A 20464-nucleotide genomic window follows, 5' to 3' on the forward strand; every position below is an offset into this window, starting at 1 on the left:
TGACCTCGTTCCAGCCCTGTTTTCTCGTGTCAGAACGCAAGTGATTTTTTTTGTGTGTTTTTTTGACTCTGCTTTTGCCAGGACTGTTTTTGAACACCCCATCTGGTCTGTGCTTGAATCCTTGTCACTTGTGCTGTTCATTTTGTCACAAGCTCTGTCAGGCTTTACAGTGATCGGTAATGAACAGCCTCTTTCAAGTCCAGCCAGAAAGTCTATTGGATTAAGGTCTGGGCTTTGACTCAACCGCTCCAGAACACTCACCTTGTCTTTGAATCATTTCTGTGTAGCTTTCACTGTATGCTTTGATTCGCTGTCTTTCTGGAAATGTAGTTCTCTTGCAGACTGAATAAGATTGTCCTCCAGGATTTTCCTATATTTTGTCACCCTCTGCTGCTGAGAAGCATCCCCACAGCACAATGCTGCCACTACCATGCTTTACAGTGGGGATGGTGTGTTTGTGGTAATGTGAAGTGTTTGGTGTCTGCCAAACATAGTGTCTTGTCTGATGGCCAAAAAAAAGCACCATTTTATACAGCTTTCATACCAAACTGACATAAATATATATATGTTGTTTTTTTTAGTTATACCACTCTATAATTCACTTTCACAAACTCACACATACACTTTTAAAAAAGCTTTACACTTAGGGGTTTCTGTCCAAGCTGTCATTTATTTAAGACTTTACAGTAAGTTAAATTTATCTTGTTACAAAAATAAAATGAGGCTGTTGTCATATTTCATCATTGTAGAAAACATCCATATGATGTACAGCACTTTCAGTGTACAGTGTTACATTGATTTCACAGAGTAGGCTGGCGATACTTCAGACCCGTCAGAAAAGCCTGCTAGCACCCTTGGATTAGACTTCAGTTTTTTTTTTTAAATACTGGGGTAAACAAGAAAAAAGTGGACGAATAAACACATTCAAACTGCAACACACTCTACAGATGGACTCAGACATAATGCATACAACATTGCAACAGTACTTTGGAAATAAATCTTAATGAATATGAAAATCAAAAGCGGTGAATGGAAAGGTTTTGAAAGAATTTCTTCTTTTATTGTACCAGACAGTGTTACATGTGGGAATAAAGGCACTGCAGGTTCTTAGAAAGTACTTAGTTACATGGAGGACTCTAAATATGTGGGGGAGAGGGACGAACAAGTAATGGAATATTGTTGTTGTTAGATGAAGAGAGAAGATGATGAGAAGATGAGATATCAAAATGAACTGACATGTTTGAAATATGAACTAGATACACATGTGATGATTTGACAGTGTTGATGATGTTGACTTGAAACTGCATTGGTCAGAAGAATAAATGTAACTTGATGATTTACCAGTCATCATCATCATCGTCATCATCATCATCGTCATCATCATCATCATCATCGTCGTCATCATCATCGTCATCATCGTCATCATCATCATCGTCATCATCATCGTCATCATCGTCATCATCATCGTCATCATCATCGTCATCATCGTCGTCATCGTCATCATCGTCATCATCGTCGTCGTCATCGTCATCATCGTCATCATCATCATCATCATCGTCATCGTCGTCGTCGTCATCATCATCATCGTCGTCATCATCATCATCATCATCATCTGGGTCAATTTCACCTGACAGAGCATCCTCAATCCAGTCCTCCAGTTCATCTACAGATGGCAGGTCTTCCCCATCATCCATGTCCAGCCACACGCTGTCAGCCTGTGAGGCAAAGAAGAGAAAGTACTGATAAACTGCTGATCCAGACAGAAAATCAGACACTGGATTTGAAACCTAGAAATAAAGGGTGTGCCTGCTGAGAAGGGTCGGACATGACATCAACAATATGGCACCATAACACTGATAACTAGCAGCCATCTCTTACAAAGTCTTCAAGTTCAAAGTCCAATGGGCAGCATGTAGTTGCTGCTTAACCCTTACCAACAAGGTCAAAAATAAGTGCTTACCATGCTTTTATTTGCCGACAAAATGGTTGAAGCCACAGTTAGAGCGAAGGCCATGGTAACTGTATAACAAGATAAGTAGGCAAAGGAAGCCTATCAAGTAGCTCTAATACAGATACTTCACTTTCAAGGCAGCCTGTACAGTGGAGACACTTCCAAGACATATAAAATTTCAAGTATGGCATCAAATCTAGAGAACTCAGCCAATGTATCCTTGCACTATTTCAGAGCCAATGCAAGATAGAGTAGCCTTCGGTTAAGATGCAGATCCTCCAACCATGGTGTGAGGTGAAGACTGACAAACTGATAGACTGATATACACCAATAGATGAAAGCTTCGACAATTTATTTTGGCAACAGAAATCTAACCTGGAGCCCATCTGGAGTCAGAGACTCAAATTTTAGAGAATGTAAATCCAAATCTTTATTCAAAAAAAGTTACTGGACTTAGGAGTGTAAAGTCTCATTGATGATAGGAAATTACCATGAGAGCATCTCTTTAACATTTACAGGAACCAATGACACCCTTTTGAAAAATCACTGACTGGGACCCCTCTGTTCTTTCAATGACAGGGACTGCAACAGCTTAATGGTGGCAACAGAGAGACCCTTATCCAACAACATCCACATACATTGAGCAATACTGGCATGCCCTTTGCCATGAGTGCTGAGTGTACATGTTGATCTCTGCACCGACTTTGACATACTTCACCCATTGGCATGCCTGGTGCCGTGTTTGAGGAGACTTCAGTGTTGTTTTGGATGACGGTTAGTTTATTGCAGCAACCATGTCGCAGGACAGGTCTTTCCAAAGACCACATCACTAACTGCATCAACTTTAGGCCTGCAGTGCTCCGGTCCCCTGACAGCCGTCATCCAGGTCTGTGCCGAGCCAATGCCCCATCTCTCATGGTATCTTCTGAGCTGACCCCTCCATGACCTGTGGTAGTCCCTGAGGCCTGGTCCAGCCCATCAGGTCTTAGGTACCCAGTATGTGGTGAGCTGGATCAGGCCCAGGAAAGAGTGCCAGGTGCCCCGGTGACAACCATATCCAGAAGCTGCCACTTCCCATCTCTAATCTCCTGAGCATGGTAGCATTATGCATGTGGTCTAGCAAACAATACCCAAAAATGTGCCAAAAGGAACTTGTCACATAGGAGTCCAGGTGGCGTCTCTGACATGTCATCAATAATGATAGTCAGTGTAACTCCATTGGCTTTATGGGAGCAATATCTGAACTAGCCTCATATCTTAAGAAGGTGTTCTTTGGCAGGATCTTTTGTTAATGCACCCATGGCTGCCAAATGGCAGGTTGTGGAACTGCTCAAAAGAGGAGCCTCTGACTTGCAAATGCAAAAAACTGGCTGCAGATCAAGGTGTCAAGTATGTCTTGTTTTCTCAAAATTTGCTCAATGTAACCCAGCAAACTCTTGGTTGAACTTTTGATTACTTTCCCACAGTGTATTAAGGCTTGATGGGTTAAAGGACCAAACTACTTGGCCTGCAATAACTGGTAGTGTGCAAAGTTTCATCCTGGCCCTTGTTGACAGCAAGTCTTGGAAAGCTAAACTTGGCAAGGCAAAGAGAACCTAGGATCAAAGAGGCAAGAATTATACTTACATCGTCAGCATCGACAACACCAATCTGGGGGTGGGACAGGTCGATTCCAAAGGTCTTCTCCCAGTGGGGCAAAAGCTGCAGAAAAAGATATTATTGGGCAGTGTCATGGAAATAAATGAGTACATTTATCTACGTTCCAACTAGTCTGCTGAGTGTTGATGGACTTTAACTAGTTTCTTGTTTTCTTACCAGGGGGAAGTCATCAGGGTCAATCCAGACAATGCTAAGATCTGGGTTATCAGTGTTATCCTCGGCAACTTGCTTCAGGATCTCAAGGAACTCAAAACCATCTAAGGAGGGGAGATAATGAATTAACGGGTTGTTGATGGGCATCTTTTATTCCCCCATGTATCTGAACCAATTGCTGCCCAACAGGGCTTCTCCAAATATGCTTTAGGTAGGTGGCTATACATTATAATCATGCTGTATTTCTATCAGAAATGTTACAATGCATTCAAGGTTCCTTTTACCTGGGTCAGACTCCTCAGCAAAAGCAATGATGTGTTCACCGTCAACATCATCCTCCTGTGAAAAATATACAGACAAACTTAGCAAACTGTTTTCAACTTTTTGTCAGCAAAACCTGGTGTCCCATTGTTAAGCGTGATGCTTAGGCCAAATATGTATGAGACATAATGCAAATTTCCCGAACTAAATGTCTGCCCGAAAAGAAATATGATTTGTTCTTCTTTAGAGTCACCCTAAGATGGGAATGAAACCAGAAGATCTTGCTTTAATCCCCATTATATACTTAAACATTTAGTAAATTCCCATGCTGATGGTGTGCAGAAAGCCTGGCAGTAAGATTGCAGCCCATATATGGAAGCACAGCCTTCAAGGTTGGCAGCTAAAGTTCAAGTCCAACCGGTGGTGCTTTCCGCATGTGATTCCCCACTCTCCGGACCTGGATTCCCATGCTATCTACTGCCCTGTCCTAACTAATTATCAACTTAGTGTCGTCAGTGTTCATTGCAGCTAGAGTGTTTAAGGTCTTACCCAGATCTCGTACATGTTGTGTGGTTGCAGCTTCCTCAGAGTTGGTCTTGAAAAGAATAGTGAAATTTTTGTGTTTTTAATATCTTTTATTACAGAGGGTTAATTTTTAAGGAAGTATAGCATTGATGATATGTACCTGTCATGATCTTCAATGAAGTCCACCAGCTCATCCTCAGTGTAAGGTTTTCCTGGGATAACAACTGGGTCATCCATGAAGGGTTCGTAGAAGTCTACCTCATTGAGCTTAAGGTCCAGGGCCTTGGCCACCTATAAAACACCAGAAAAAGATCATAACCAACAATACAGTGTAAAAGATCAGTAAAGCTAAGGATCAATTACTGGGAACCAGGAAGATGTCAATGTTCTGTATTTCTTTAAAGCAAAAATTCCATTCATAAAAAAGAAAATGTCACAAATTTAGTAAAAATTTACAGCCTTTTGGTCTTGAGGCCTTTTGACTGCTTATGGACAAAGTTTATGTTTTTAAATATGTATTGAGAAAGATAGTAGATGATAATGAGATGTTGCCTTGTATGTTGTTTTTTTTTTCCTGTAAGCAGACTGTTTACTGAGCTTTATCAAATGTTTTGTAGTCAGGACTTGCGGGTATGGTTTTTAGCTTAGTTATGTAGCTATGTTAGCTACATGGTTAATGTAGCTAACATAGTCTTTTTAGCCTTGGATAGCTATGTTAGCTATGTCGCTAACATATTTTCATTAGTTTTAGATTAAGGTATGTTAGCTATGCTACCTACGTAGCTAATACAGGTTTGTTAGCTTGAGATTTACCTACATTAGCCAGTTTAGAATTTTTTCATGGAGGGAAAGCTTTTTCGCTGTCAGCAGAGTGTTAACTCGGCTCCATTATATGCTTTGAAATAAAGTTTTGCAGGTCAGGATTTTATCTTACCTTAGTTATGTTACCTACATGGCTAAGGTAGCTAACTAAGTTTTGTTAGCTTTAGATTTAGCTATGTGTCCTGTATTAGAATGTTTTCATGGAGAACAAGTTTTTATTTATTTTTTGCTGGAAAAAGACTGTTTACTCAGCTTCATTTAATGTTTTTTAATCAGGTTTTGCAGGTCCGAATTTTTACTTTTAACTTTTGGTATCCTAACCATTACCTTAACCTTGACCCTAACCCTAAACGAAAGTTTTATTAGATTTTATTTAGAAAGTTTTAGCGTGTATTATCATCTGACAGAGTCGGTGTTTGATATGAATGGTCCGTGAGAGTGGCTGACAGAGATGTATGCGCTGCTCCCAGACCTCCCTTGGGAAATTAGGTTCTTTTCAGTGATACAGATCATTTGGCCTAGCTCAGCAACAGCGGCCCCCAAACAGCTCTTCATTTTGTAGCACTTTGGCTTCATATAGGTCAGCTAACTTTGGAAATGCTTTGACTTATGACATACTTGACTACAATTGTGCTTGCTCTGTTTTAATTAATGAAAACCTCATGTAGTTATTTTGGAAATATAACTGGCTGGTCTTATGACACCCCTGGCATATAGAAATTAATGTTACACAATTAAGCAGTTGTAGATGTGATAGAGCATAGTGAAGAAAAATATCATCACTAAACCGTCAGTCAGATTATTGACAGACAAAGAGAAAAATAGCTTTCAAACAGGATCTGGATTTATTCGTTTATGTAAAGAAACTGGGATGTCTTTGAACACCTGCTCTTTCGCGTACGAAACTTTACTTATGTCACTAAAGACTCCATCTGTTCCAAAGTGCTACCTCATTTGTAATGATAAAAATAAGGTATGAAATGAAATCATATTTTTCTAATCAGTTTTGCTGAACTTGCTCAGCTTAAAATTGGGAACAGAAATAAAATCTGGCTCACTTGCAAAGCCCTTGATGGTCATGCATCCTCACATCTCTCAAAGTACCCTGTAAACCACCTACAGCATTAAACTTGCAAAATGTAAGGCTTAGTTGTTGACCAAAAATCTTCAAAACCTCCATGTTGTGTCCGGAAAGCATACTCCCTTTCTACTTTCAGAGGTAGGGTTCGATCTCTCTGACGGAGAGCCTCAAGGCACATTATTTGGCCCACTGACAAAGTTCTGACATCAAACTATGACTTTGAAACAACAATGAATCAAATTAAACTTTGTATCTACAGACTGAGAATGAACAGCCTTTCTCTACAAGTCAGAGAACTAACAACAACAATTTAAGGCTTTTATTTCATGGTAACTTACCTTTGGATTGAATGTGGCGAAGAACTGGATATGAGGATGGAACTCTTCAGCAGCATCAACAAATGCCTCAAAATCTGAAATTTCAAAGACATTTATAATGAAGCTATTTCAGTAGACCGTCCCATGCATCGAGCATGTAAGACTGTAGACTTTCGGGTATCATTTATGTAGCTTCTAGTGTGCTCAAAAAGCAAAACTGAAGATGTTCTCTTTGACGCTAGCTTAACATGCTGTTATAAGCAATTACCCAGAGAAGCGACTGCCACAAACAAATTGAAACAGGTTATCAAGCCATCACAGTACAGATTCTTACGTTCTGACTTGTGACTCTTAAAGTAGCCCACCAGTTTGATGTCCTCTTCGACGTTTTCGAAGCCCTTCAGCTCCCTACTATTGTCAATGATTTCCACTGGGTCTTCAAGAACCTACGAAGAAAACAAAGGTCATGGAAGAGAATGGGGAAGATGAAGGGAAGAGAAGCCCAGAGTTATTCTCGGGGGTCATCTTCCAACAAAAAAAAAAACTGTGAATTAGAGACTTTTTTTTGCTGAAATAAGGCAGGCTATTAACTGGGAGATTATATCCTCACGAACATCATAGATGAACTCCACAAGGGTGTCTGCTGCGAGCTCGCCATCATATTCTATGACTTCATCCTCTGTGAAGACGAAGATACTGTCGGACTCATCAAGGCCTGGGAAAATAAAGATGAAGAATTAGGTGTTAATGATGTCATGTTTAAATTTAAATTACATATGCCTATAAATTTATTCTCATTATTCTAGAGTACTTGGTGTTTATTTAACCTGACACACCGGACAGACCGTTCCTAACATCCATTGCATGGATATATTTCACACTCATCTGGGAAACCTCTCATTTTGAGCGTTTGGGAAGGGCAGGAAATTCTCAGAAGGTGATTGGACAGATGTTCTGTCTGCCGTGTATTACTGGCCAATCAGAGCCACAAGATAAACTGAGATAGTAAGCATGTGCTGCATTGTTGCAGATCATGAACTGCGGAGCTTGTTGTTGGATAAAACTAATGCTGTGGCCGGTTGGTTAAAGTACTAAAACATCTTCTCTGCCAAGATAAGCTTTCAGTGTGACTCTGTGCTCTTGTTTTAATGTAGAAATGTGGGCCTGTTCTGATAATACTTCCACTATACTATAGCTACATCTGAGCTAATCGCTACACTGGCTGCAGTCATTGTGTAATCTGACTCAGAGTAGAACTTAACCCCACCCCTTAAATTTGCAAACTCATGCCAGAGCAAGTCAGGAGAATGGCGAACATGTTTACCGTCATGAAAAAGCTTTTAGTGCGGTTCTTTGCTGTTTTTCTAATAAAGGAAGTGTCCAGTTCTGATAAAACTACTGCTATAATATAGCTACATCCAAGCTAATTGCTACATTGGCGTTGCTTTGGTTTCCACAGCAACCGCCTTGTTTTCCTCAAAGGGCATTAATCGGTCAGGTCTGTTTTCAGACTGGGTGCAAATGTTTCAGACTCTAAGTTTGCAAGGTAGATTTGCCTGATGACACACAACGTGGAATCTGGCCAATCCTTCTGCTTTACAAGGTTAGTTTATGTTCTACGAATCTAATAATAAATCCCTGACTTTTACCAAGTAACACCAGTTGTTTTAAATGATGAAATATTAAGATTAATATTGGTTACAAGCATCTGTAGCTATGATAATTCTGAGGTTTCTTTACCTAATTTCTTTGCTACGGCCTTGTCATGCTTTGCATCGATGAGACCGACTCCAATATCATCATCCTCAAATTCATCCAGGACCTGGGCTGCAAGCTGTAAAACAAAGATAGTATTATATATTTAAAGATGTTTTCTTACACCATGAACATGTAACACACCTATGTGAGGGAGCTGAAAAACAAGAGCTTATTTACATGTTTGTTGCCCGTTATCACCTTTTTGATAAAGTTGTGTCACTCAGTAGTTTCATTACCATAAAAGCCTGCTTTCAGAGCGCTGCTTATGCACTTTCTAAATCTGTATGAAACTTGAACCTCATGACTGACGGCTCCTTCAGCCAATGGTAAAGCCACATTCACAGCCTGACTGCACTCAGGAAGTGGTTGTGTTGTTAGTGTGTTTGGAGAGCGCGCACACACACACACACAAATGGGCACACGCCAGTGTCAGAGATCTTGAGCAGCTGCTTTTACTGGCATAAATAGTTTAGCTAACCAGGATGTCCTGGAGGTTGTCATCTAAACAATTCTTGGCATTTATTTCACTTGATTGGAGTACAGATGGGTGGGACGACAAGGAGATTTGACTTTGTTTATTTAGAGGGTTTTTTCAGACTGTCTTGTCACCATTTTTTGAAGACAAAAAAGAGCTTTACAGTACTTGATATTGAGGTGGACATGTTTCAGACAAGCTGGGAAAGTTGCAGTGTTGATCAAGTTGAAAGACATGTAAATGTCCTTTTTCTGTATAGGTGCTTTAGAATAACAAATATAAATCTGACAGGAAAGTTAGAAATTAATGTTTTAAAATGTTTCTAATCTTCATTTAAACATGTGATAAAATAATCCTGATGTATTTGGACAGCATGACTAATAATTTCTGGGCTTTATGTCTACATGTCGAAATATATGACAGGCAAAGTTGTCTTTAGTCCTCAGTGTTCAGAATGTACATCTGCTGTAATGTGACTGGCGTCATTTCTTCGGAGTAACTGAGACTCTCCAACTACATGTAAAGTTAAACCAAGAGCATAAGGGTGGGATTTCATTTCAGAGTTTGATATTGCATGTTTTCCAAATGCACAACATGCAAAGAGCACCGCAGGGCTACTAATCTGGACCACTTCACTTCTAAATTTACACTTGACAAAAAACTTTTTTTTTTTTAGTGTGTGAGACAAATTTACTGCTTGGATTAAAAATTATTTATCCTCCTATTTCACTGGGCAAGGTTATCTTATTTAATTTCATGGGTACTTGACTATGAAAAGACTATTCAATTGAGAAATACAGTGTATTTACCCTGTAGAGTACCTGCCCTTTGATTTGAAACATGGGCACAACTACAAGGTTAACCTTAATCAAGAAAGAAAACCCTTCGTGCAGACTTCGTCACTTACAGTATGTCATATTTCATTCCATTTTAACTGACACCCACAGAGCCTTGATCTGTAAGATTAAAAGCCCTCTCCTGTTGACTGTTACTATTATTAAATCTTCATCAAATGTAAATCATAATACATTCATGAGGAGAAACACAAGCCTTCAGGGAGCTCCACCAGCCACAAAAGCAGCTCAGGGATAAATATAGTGCCAGAACCCACACAGGGACTATTTTGGCGAGGTGGCAGTGATGCTCAGCGCTCCGGGATCCGCTGACGAGTACAGTACTGCAAGTGTCAATCACAGTGCAGAGCTGAGCCGGCACTCCTGGAGCCAGACCCTCCAGAGCTGGCCTCCTGCCCTGAGACCGAGCCCTGACGCTCCCTTACAGAGACGGCTGCTGAGATGAGCAGCATCTGTGTTTCTTTCTCTTTTAGTTCTCTCTGTAGTGAGGTTTCATTATTTTCCTTCGATGTTTTTGGCATTACATGAAAGCTCTTAATTATAAACTTATTTTTGCCAGAATTTCTTTGTGCAAAAAAATTGGAGCTGTCCTTTAACTTGTTTGCTTATTTATTTCCTGACTTGTGTGATATTTATCACAGCTGTCACTGAGTGTTCTTTACTTAGCTCCTTCTTAGGCAGAAAACACCTGCATAGCATGCAGCACTCCTTTAATAAAAGCATTAATGCATCAAATCTAAAAGGCTGCAGCCATTTACTTCATTCCCTATAATACTGACAGTTACCATCGATAACAGTTTGCTAGATATAAACTTGGAATAAATTTCACAAGTCACCACTAAACTACAACTTGAACTGCAGAAATAAACTCAGCTTTTGACAAATGAAAGCAATTTGTGAAACTACTGTTAAAGATAAATTGATATTTATTTTTTTTGTCAGTAATCTGAATTAAAATTAAAATGGTAAATGTGTTTCAGTGCAAAGAATTAACCTCAACATAACAAGGAAAAGAAGTATAAAATTTAATGTTTTTGTGTGGAAAAAGTGATATTTTATCTTCACTGACCTGGGCCAGCTGTGGGTTGATACTGAAAGCTTTGTACAGAAAGATGATGTAATGTCTCTCTGTGAGGAATGTGATGAAAATGCTGAGTGTACATGCTCAGAGCAGGCCTGGGGAGTGATAGGCATACTGATAGAGGTGTGCTGAGTGCATCAACACCTATGCACATTCACAAACACACATACATGCACAGACACACATTTTGCACAAGCCATGATAATTCTTAGCTTAGCAGCTATTTTCACCTTGTAGCATCACTTAACTTGAACATGTTTCAGATCATGCAGAAAATAGATCCTGCTAGCAAAATACTCCTATTCCTGTCTTACTATAAATAGGAATAATTTTTTCATCTACATCAAGCCAAAGCCCTTCAATAGGCCCAAACAGTCACATACATTGCCCCTGCATGGTTTCTAATCTTGCAGTCAAGTTAGATTGGTCAAAGACAAAATCACAACTTCTACTAGATCCTCCAGCCATGCATTCCCTCTACAAACCCACCTCAAGGGCCAACTCCTCAATCTCAAATTGTCTCTGGGCGACGCGGCTGGATCCAGGATGGTCATGGTAGTACACTACCATGACATCGTACTTCTTCATCACAGACTTATAGTTGTTGGCGTTGAGGTCATGGACACGGTCCTTGCCATCGTACTCAGGGAAGTCCAGGCTCTCCTTGCCCAGTGATAGCCCACAAAAGGACAGCAAGACCGCCACAAGCACCCAGGTCCACTTCATGGCTCCTCTCTAGGATAAGCTAGATTTATTTGCAGTTTCAGAAATTAAATGTTGCAGGGTGCTAAAAATATTTATGAAAAGTATGGAGAACCCCTTCCAATCCGCGTCACCCAGAAGAGAGCAAGACCAACTCTTGCATCCACCTTATTAAAAACCTCACATGGGCAACTGGCAGAGGGGCACAGGGTGCAAGAGGGGCTGGGCTAAGTTTGACATAAGTGTGGGTTTGTGCGTCTACGTGGGGTGAAGCTGAGTTGGGGGCTCGCTGTGGTTGCTGGGGTGACAGTTTTGTGTGTTTGTGCATGCTTGAGTGTCTGTTGCAGATCTGCAAAAGTGGGTGGAGAGAGGAGATAAGGACCATCCTGCTGTCTCTCTCCATCCAGACTGAGAAAAGAGTAGGGAAGGGGAGGAAGTGGAGGGAGATGATGCAAAAGAGAGGAATAAGGAGGTAAAGATGGTGTGGGCCAGTCTGCAGAGAAAAATTCATATATTGGATTTAGGGGTAGTTGCAAATACAAGACCCTCATTTCCCATATAAAGCTCAGATGGAGGCTTGGATCCCAGCTAAAAATAATGGATGCAGGACGGACAAGTACATATCAGGAGATGGTGCTGGTGTCTTATTTGCTGCTGCTGGCACAGTCGCAGCGCTAGAATGTGCTGCAGGGTCACTTAGGGACAGTAAGAGAGTGAGGAGAGGAGAAGAGAAGAGAGGGAGGTGCACCTGCTGAGGGTTTGGAGCATAGGTGTCACTTAGCCCTGACTCTGAAGAAAGTGAAACATAGAGTTTTAAAGACAAGCAATGTGGCAATTTTTGGGATTTTTTCAGTCTGATGAGTCTGTACATACAGTACACGTGTGCCCAGTATGCTAAACATGATCACATATTACTTTACATATCGAAAGGGAAGAGCTATAGCTATAAATAAATGCAGGCTACATGGTATCGTAATACTTCATTTGACCCCCCTAACACACGTACACGACACACCCCTCATCTCTGAAGCAGCCCGCAGTATTGAGGAGGACAGGCTCTCAAAGGTTTATGAGACTGATGCACTGACTGTATGTTTATGTGTGATGGCAGCAGGACTGTCATTCCTGGTGTTAGGAAAAATAAAAATTAATGGTGGCTCATTGTTTCAAGTATGAGAGGTCAAAATCAAGATATTTAAAAGCCTTTGAAGTCATGATACATATTGCAACAAGAAAACATTGCATTGCAGAAAAGACAGTTTTGTTTCAAATGTGCAAAAGAACATAAGATCATACTTGACTGATACGATACAATACAATCATACACAAAAGGACAACATCACATGATAAGATAGGACAGGATGGGACACAATGCAATACTACACGATGCAATACAAGATGATACGAAATGATACCATACAATAGGACACAACAAGATACAATTAAACATGATACTGTTGGCTCTGATTTGATATGATATGCCAAAATATGGCACCATATGATGTTTCGGTGCAATATGATAAAACACAGTACAATACAAGATAATCAGTGAACTATGATACAACAAGATGCAATGTGATTTAAAGCAAGATGCAGAATGATATGATGAAACAAGAGGCAATGTGATTTAAAACAAGATGCAATGAGATTCAAAACAAGAGGCAATGTTATTTTAAACAAGATGCAATGAGGTATGATACAAGATGTAATGAGATTTAAAACAAGATCCAATGAGATTCAAAACAAGATACAATATGATTTAAAACAAGATGCAATGAGATATGATACTATATGTAATGAGATTTAAAACAAGATACAATGAGATTAAAACAAGATGCAATGTGATTTAAAACAAGATGCAGTGAGGTATGATACAAGATGTAACGAGATTCAAAACAAGATGCAATGTGATATGATAAAAAAAATGAAATGTGACATGATAAAACAAGACACAATGAGATATGATAAAACAAAATGAAATGTGATATAATAAAACAAGATGCAATGTGATATGATAAAACAAGATGCAGTGAGATTTAAAACAAGATGCAATGTGATATGATAAAAAAATGAAATGTGATATGATAAAACAAGATACAATGAGATATGATAAAACAAAATGAAATGTGAAATGATAAAACAAGATGCAATGTGATATGATAAAACAAGAGGCAATGTGATTTAAAACAAGATGCAATGTGATATGATAAAAAAATGAAATGTGATATGATAAAATTCAGATGCAATGTGGTATGATACAAGATGCAATGATATATTATAAAACAAGATGCAATGCCATTCAAAACAAGATTCAATGAGATTTAAAACAAGATGCAATGTGTTATGATGTAATAAAAGACAGAATGATAAGATATAACATGATGAGATATGATATGAATCAATACAAAGTGATACTATGTTATAACATTATACAAATAATACTAGAAGAATAATGCAATGAGATCCAATACAACATGAAATTATATGATGATCTTATGATGCAAAACAAACAAAACAAAATGCATGCATGTGTACACTTTTTTTCTTTAGTTATAGTTAGTCCTGCATGTATTTTGCTGCCTGTGCATGTGGAAAACATTTTTGTTTGCAGAGGTAGAACATCATGTGCTATGCTCATAGGGAACATGGTTTTAGAAATCTGGTTGTGGGCCCGGCAAATGGTAGGCTATTTTTTTCATTGTACAAATATAAACTGAACCAAAGTACTGTTCAAAATAAACCGCTTTCAGCTTGGATGTTGCAAAGTGTCTGATATTTTGATACCACATTTAAGAGCCTACTGTTTGGGTTAGATGTTTTTCACTCCTCAGCTCCTAAGAATTATGAAGTGTTTTTTCATTGTTGTTGTTTTGGACCTTCTGTGTTGCCCTGTGGAAATATTCACTATATAATACAACTTTGTCTCGAATATTAAACGAAGCTACGTTGTTACTGCACGTATGTATATTTTATTGACACAGTAAAATCCATATTTGTGATGCAAAATCCATAAAAACTTTAAAGCACTTTATTATGATGCGTGTGGCTCAAAGGTTGATCACGGTGGCGTTACACTGTTTTCTCTCCGCTGCCGCTGGATGGCGCTAGAGACGTAAACATTTCATAACATTGGAGGAGGGCCCCATTTATGACTGTAATAAGTATGTAATACACATCCTCGGACACACATCATACAGGCGGAAGAAAGGGGATAGACTATTGTTCCTTTAACTTTTACACGAGCTGGGCTGCAGTGCTAGTGTGTAGCTGAACAATATAAAGAGTCAAAGGTAAGACAATCTAATGTTAGCCTTGGAACCGTTAGCGAGCTAGCAGTTAGCAATGTTAAACACTGTCTGTCCGACTGTAACTAAAGCCACACAATATTTTCGGTTTAATAATGAAGAAAGACACCGTTGTATTTAAGTTGCAATGTAACAACTGTAATAATCATCGAAAAATACCTTACACGGAGCTAATAACGGCTGGACAGTTTGTACATTTATGTAGCACAGATTGTTAGATAATAGGGGAGAGTAGTCGAGTACAGATACAATCAAACGAACCCGCTGACTGTTATGATTGTTATTTGTAGATCACCAAAGCAATACCTCTGATTTATGGCTGACGTACTTTTGTAGTAGTAAAGAAATGTAAACAACAAACTGCAAAGAATCCTGTTGCAAATGACCCAAAATAGTCTGCTTTAGTTTTCAAGAGTTCAGTAACTGTCTTGCCTGTTATGGCAAAACCTTCACAAGAGAGAAGGTGGAAAATAGACCGTCATTTCTTAATCAACAATTATAGTCCTAAACAACTGATTAGTCAAGGGAGTTGGTTTCATGCATAGTAATCAAAAATAATAAGTAGTTTGTGTATTATAATGACTGTGTTCTAATGATGTTTTTCAGATGGCTACAGCTCTGGCCAACAGAGCAATGGGAGCTATCGTGGGATCAGCTGTTGCAGATGCAGCAGGTAACAATAGTAAATGTTTAATTATTTAAATGTTATATTGCATTTAAGAGTGGGATAGATAGCTTTAAAAGAGAAAGTAAAATGCTTTCTGAAATTTTCTGTGCATCTCCTAAAACAAAAATGGGATTCATTACACCTGCCTTCAAACATACAAACATGCATGACATTTGGTTTTAAACTTTCTTACAGATAGGGTCCAGCAGGTTTTTTGCAAATGGACTAATGTCTGTAAAAACACTGTCAAATACAGGCTGATCTCAGGGCTGTGTGTCACCTTTACTTTTTATCGTGTACACCCCTTCAGGAGAACAGATTCATTGTTGAGTTTTCTGATGACACTGTCCTCGTGTCTCTGCTTCACGGTTCAGAGAATGGTCATAGTTCTCCTCTATCTGAGTTTGTAAGTTGGTGTGATGATAACTATCTTCAGCTAAATGTGACTAAAACTAAAGGTAAAGCTGTGTTTGACAATAAACTAAAGTTGGATATTAGCACTGAGTCTCTTGTCAAACCAGGACAACAGATAATTTGATAAGGAAGCTGAACTATTTTAATGTTCACAGGGTGATTTAATGTAACTTTTATTGTTCGTTTATCAAAAGCATTTCATAATTTTCTTTCATTTTCTGGTTTAATGGTTTTCCACTGAGGACAAAAACAGCCTGAATAACATTGTTAAGGTCTGCTCCAAGATTATCAGTCAGGCAAAGAGACTTGTGTTGCCTCTGGGAGATTCAGGCAGAAAGGAAGGCAATGAACATTAGTAGCCAACCTCTTTGTATTTTAGCTTGTGAGTTTCCTGTTATGCCATTACTGGATACTTCTGAGTAAAAGTAACCATTATTCTAAATCTTTTATTCCATCTGCTATCAGGTTACTGAACTCTGTCATTTCAACTGACGTTTTTTAACTGCTATGACTTGTATCCATCTTTTTATTCACATTATTTTAATGTATTTTCTGATATAGTTATCCTGGACCTTGTGGTCCTTTGCTGACCTCTGTTTGTTGATATTAGTCTCAACATGTTTCAGCTGAATGTTGTGTGTTTTGGACATGTGTAGGTTGCAAATAAATTGCCCTTTTGGGATTAGAAAATAATGAGAATTTATAAAAGGAAGAGGGAGAAAGTTGCATTCATGTAAGTCCAAAGTTTTGTGCGACCTATCTAATTATTATTGCACAATAATTGGATTCACATGAGAATGACAGAAATTAGGAGGCTCCAACCATTTTATTTCATCATTGAATAGAATCCTTGACAGCTCCTCTACTCACATGTTGCTTTCATTGGTTTATTTCATTGTATGGACTTTTGATTAAAACTACCAGTGGGTTTCTATGTGACTGTACAAATGCCTGCTTGTACTTATGAACTGAAGTTATTGTTTTTGAGTTTTAGCACCTTTTCTACACCCTGCAAGCAGCTCAGTGAGAGATTAAAACTCTACTTGACTTCTGTCTTCTGTCTGTCTTCTCCATGCAGCACAGCCCCTCCACTGGGTGTATGACCTGCAGAAGCTACAGGGGATCCTGGCTCAGGAGCCAAACACTGAGTTTCGCTCTGAGTCGGCCAACCCATTCTACAGGAGACAGACAGGCCAGCAGAGCTGTTATGGAGACCAGGCCTTTGTCCTGCTGGAGTCCTTGTCTGAGTGTGGAGGTAGGCTCATCACCTGTTAGATCTGTCTCCTGATCTCTTCAAACTCTGCGGTTTAATTGATTACCCTTGAATTGATTCCATTATGTTAGTGAAAAAGTAGTGTCAGCAGATTATGTGTTCAATCTCTGTTATCATTGATACTATGATTAGACCTTTGACACTTCCAGATGGCCCCCTATCTGTTTCTGACATGTAGCAGACCAACCTCACCACGTCTGAATGGCTGTAACATTGAACCTTACATAAAAATGTAGTTAAAATTAGTTATTTAAAAGAAGATAGGAATTGAAAAGACATGAACACTGCCTAAAAGTGAATATTTTCATCGTAATTTTTGTATCTTTCTCCAAAAAGAAGACAATATATCATTCATTACAATACTTAATCAGATGTATGTTTCCTTTACTGTTTCTGGTGGGGAAACTAAGTGATTATTTATATTTATTCATAGCTTGCCTCAGCTATTAATTTGTGTTAGTTGGCTCTTCAGTGTTTCAAATAAATTTTATCCCTTGATTCAACAGGCCTGAATGTTGATGATCTGAAGCAGCGCACCCTGAAATTCTTTGGGCCTGGATCAGAGTACGACACTCCCATCAATGATCCTTACAGAGAGAAAGGAGGTAGGAGAGCTGTCTTTCTTTTGTGTTGTTGTTGAGAACTGAAATTTTTTTTTTTCTTCTCTGAATGAGATGTGAATACAGATGTTTTATTTGTGTTCACTACACACCAGGGCCCAGACCTCAGCTACCCATTGAGGGACCATGGAGACAAGCAAGTTTGAAGGGGTTTTTGAAGAATGTAGATGCAGGCAAAGAAGAGACAGGTGAGTCTGTCGGCATTCTGTCACAAAATCATAAACATATTCCAGACAAAGAGCATCTTACAATTCCTGTTATTTCCACAGGCTGTGAGAATGACTGCCAGATTGATGGCGTGGCAAAGCTTGCGCCCATAGTGGCATTTTATGCAGGGAAGCCTGACATGCTGGAGAAAGTGGAACTGGCAATCCGAGTCACCCAGAACAACGACGAATGTGTGGCAGAGACTCTGGCAGCTGCAAGGTCTGTATTATTTATGTAGAAATCAACAGACTGTGGCATTATTATATTCTCTTTAATACCAATATGAGATCTGAAAAATAATGTGACACAAATCACAGAAACTTAATGTGTAGGAGCATTTTTGAATCAGTGTTTTTCTGCTATTTTTAGTGCATGTCCTTCTTGTCTTTATAAGGAGCTGTTACAGATGGTATAATACTAGCTGCCTCAAACAGTATTTGGCCAAATAAATGTGGAAGGTGTGTTTTGAGACACCAATGTTTACTGCCTGGAAACAGCCTTGTAAATCTGTCTGACTTAAACTTTGAACTCCAACATAACAAATTAACATGTGAAAAGGCTAATATTTTTTATTTGAAGTAATACAATTTCTTTAAAAATGCTTCAAGAAAGAAAACAAAGGGAGTAGCTGATTTATAATTTAAACTGAATCCTGGTTTGTTTCCCAGGATCTTGGAGCATTTCATCCTTAATGGTCCTGATCCAAAAGCTCTGGACTCTGTGCTCAATCAGCTCAGTGATCTGAACAGAAAGAACCCGCAGGATCTTGACAAAGCAGTCACTGGTATGTGAAACATGCCTCAATGTTGTAACCAAAATCATGAGACTGAGTCATGTGATATATGGCCTTAGACTTCCTCATTTAATGTCAGGGTAGTTTAACCTAACCTGTATTTACTTAGAGAAAAAGTTAAATATATTATTCTCTTAGATATTCGTTATTTAATGCATTTCATGGCCTGTAGGGTTAACCCTTTTTTTCTTTATTACAGCTCACCTTTATCAGGTGAAGGAAAATCTGTCAAAGACCCCTCAGGAGCTGATCCCAGCTGTGTTTCCAAACACATGAGGTAATCTCACAAAGCTCATTTTAATGTCTTTTAGTAGTAGTTCTTTAAATAAGAAATGATCAGGATTTTAGAACTACTTGTAACTCAGGCAGATTTTTGCTAGAATCGAATGAAACAAGCAGTAGAGAAGACTATACGGCTAAAATGTGGCGCTGATGTTATCAGGTTAGATAACCTTTAATGTGAAAGCACAATGTACAGGGAATTTTCTTTGCATTTTATAAAAATCTAAATTTATTGCAGATGAATTCAACTATGTGAATATGTACTACATCTTTTAAAGGAACATGTAAAAAATAGATGAATCAAAGGTGCATTTACTTATGTCCTAAGTGCTGTGTGACCATTTTAGATATCATTGCACATTAAGTGGATTCAAGGGGGCTTTATTGTAATTTTACAGCACTTATACATGAGGAAGATCAAAGTTAAGCAATGTTGCACACACCATTTTATGTCATCTTTGAAAGCAGTCATTGACTATTCCTGATGTTCTTTCAGGTTTGCCAGGTGCATTCCAGGCAGCGCTGCATGGTGTCCTGACAGCTACGTGCTATGAGCAGGCAGTCAGAGACACCATGAGCTGCGGGGGATGCACCTGTAGCAGAGGGTCCTTCATTGGGGCCTGTCTTGGAGCTCAGGTAGGGTTGGGCTAATCATATAATATGTAAGATATAATACAGCGATCGTTTATCTGATTCTTTACAAAATGTGCTGTTTTCACAGGTGGGTCTGGACGGAATTCCAGCTTCTTGGACGTCAAAAACCCTGCGTTACAACACAGTGTTAGAGCATGCCAAGAAGATCACCAAAGACCACTAATAGTTTGTTGTTTTTCAATATGTGAACAAAAGAAAAACTGTTGAGCTTTTGCAGAACAGTGAATGAAAGCTCTTGTCTAAACTGTTAGATGGCAGGAGCTAGATGTTTTTGTCTCTGTTTAAGTTTGACATTTTTCCTGAATAAAGTGATTCTTAAATAAAAGAAACTTATTTTGCCTGTGTTTTAGTTTGGAATGCATTTTTGGCTTCTCCCACTTATTTGGGATCAGTAGGACCTGATAAGTTTTAAAACTCATTCTCCCCTTTGAACAGGAATTTTTCTTTTTTCTTTGTTTTACTAAAAATCATGCCTGCAAATCTCTTGTTAAGGCCCTGTTTCTGCAGAAAATTCAGCACTGGATCAATTTTAGACCCGATGTTTTGGCTGTATGTCAGCCAGTTGTCAGGGGTCGTGTGTCCAAGAGAGATATGGTGGATTTATTTTGAT

At 38.9% G+C, this 20464-nt stretch overlaps 2 protein-coding genes across 2 annotated transcripts; one reads left to right on the forward strand and one right to left on the reverse strand.

Annotated features, from left to right (window-relative positions):
- Positions 1-650: 650 nt before the first annotated feature.
- Positions 651-11853, reverse strand: casq1a (calsequestrin 1a). The gene is made up of 11 exons (XM_041803969.1): positions 11427-11853; positions 8510-8603; positions 7384-7484; positions 7104-7215; positions 6791-6864; positions 4710-4840; positions 4574-4619; positions 4048-4102; positions 3767-3867; positions 3578-3652; positions 651-1715 (listed from the first exon to the last, which is right to left on the reverse strand). The coding sequence occupies exons 1-11, from the start codon at positions 11661-11663 to the stop codon at positions 1338-1340; spliced, it is 1404 nt and encodes a 467-aa protein (XP_041659903.1). The 5' UTR covers positions 11664-11853; the 3' UTR covers positions 651-1337.
- A 2913-nt stretch (positions 11854-14766) lies between these two features.
- LOC121520329 (crystallin J1A-like) lies at positions 14767-20185 on the forward strand. The gene is made up of 10 exons (XM_041803720.1): positions 14767-14929; positions 15551-15617; positions 17104-17280; positions 17805-17903; positions 18014-18106; positions 18188-18344; positions 18794-18909; positions 19118-19195; positions 19697-19836; positions 19922-20185. The coding sequence occupies exons 2-10, from the start codon at positions 15551-15553 to the stop codon at positions 20015-20017; spliced, it is 1023 nt and encodes a 340-aa protein (XP_041659654.1). The 5' UTR covers positions 14767-14929; the 3' UTR covers positions 20018-20185.
- Positions 20186-20464: the final 279 nt, after the last annotated feature.

The sequence above is a fragment of the Cheilinus undulatus genome, linkage group 13, assembly GCF_018320785.1.
Source record: "Cheilinus undulatus linkage group 13, ASM1832078v1, whole genome shotgun sequence".
NCBI classification, from domain to species: domain Eukaryota; kingdom Metazoa; phylum Chordata; class Actinopteri; order Labriformes; family Labridae; genus Cheilinus; species Cheilinus undulatus.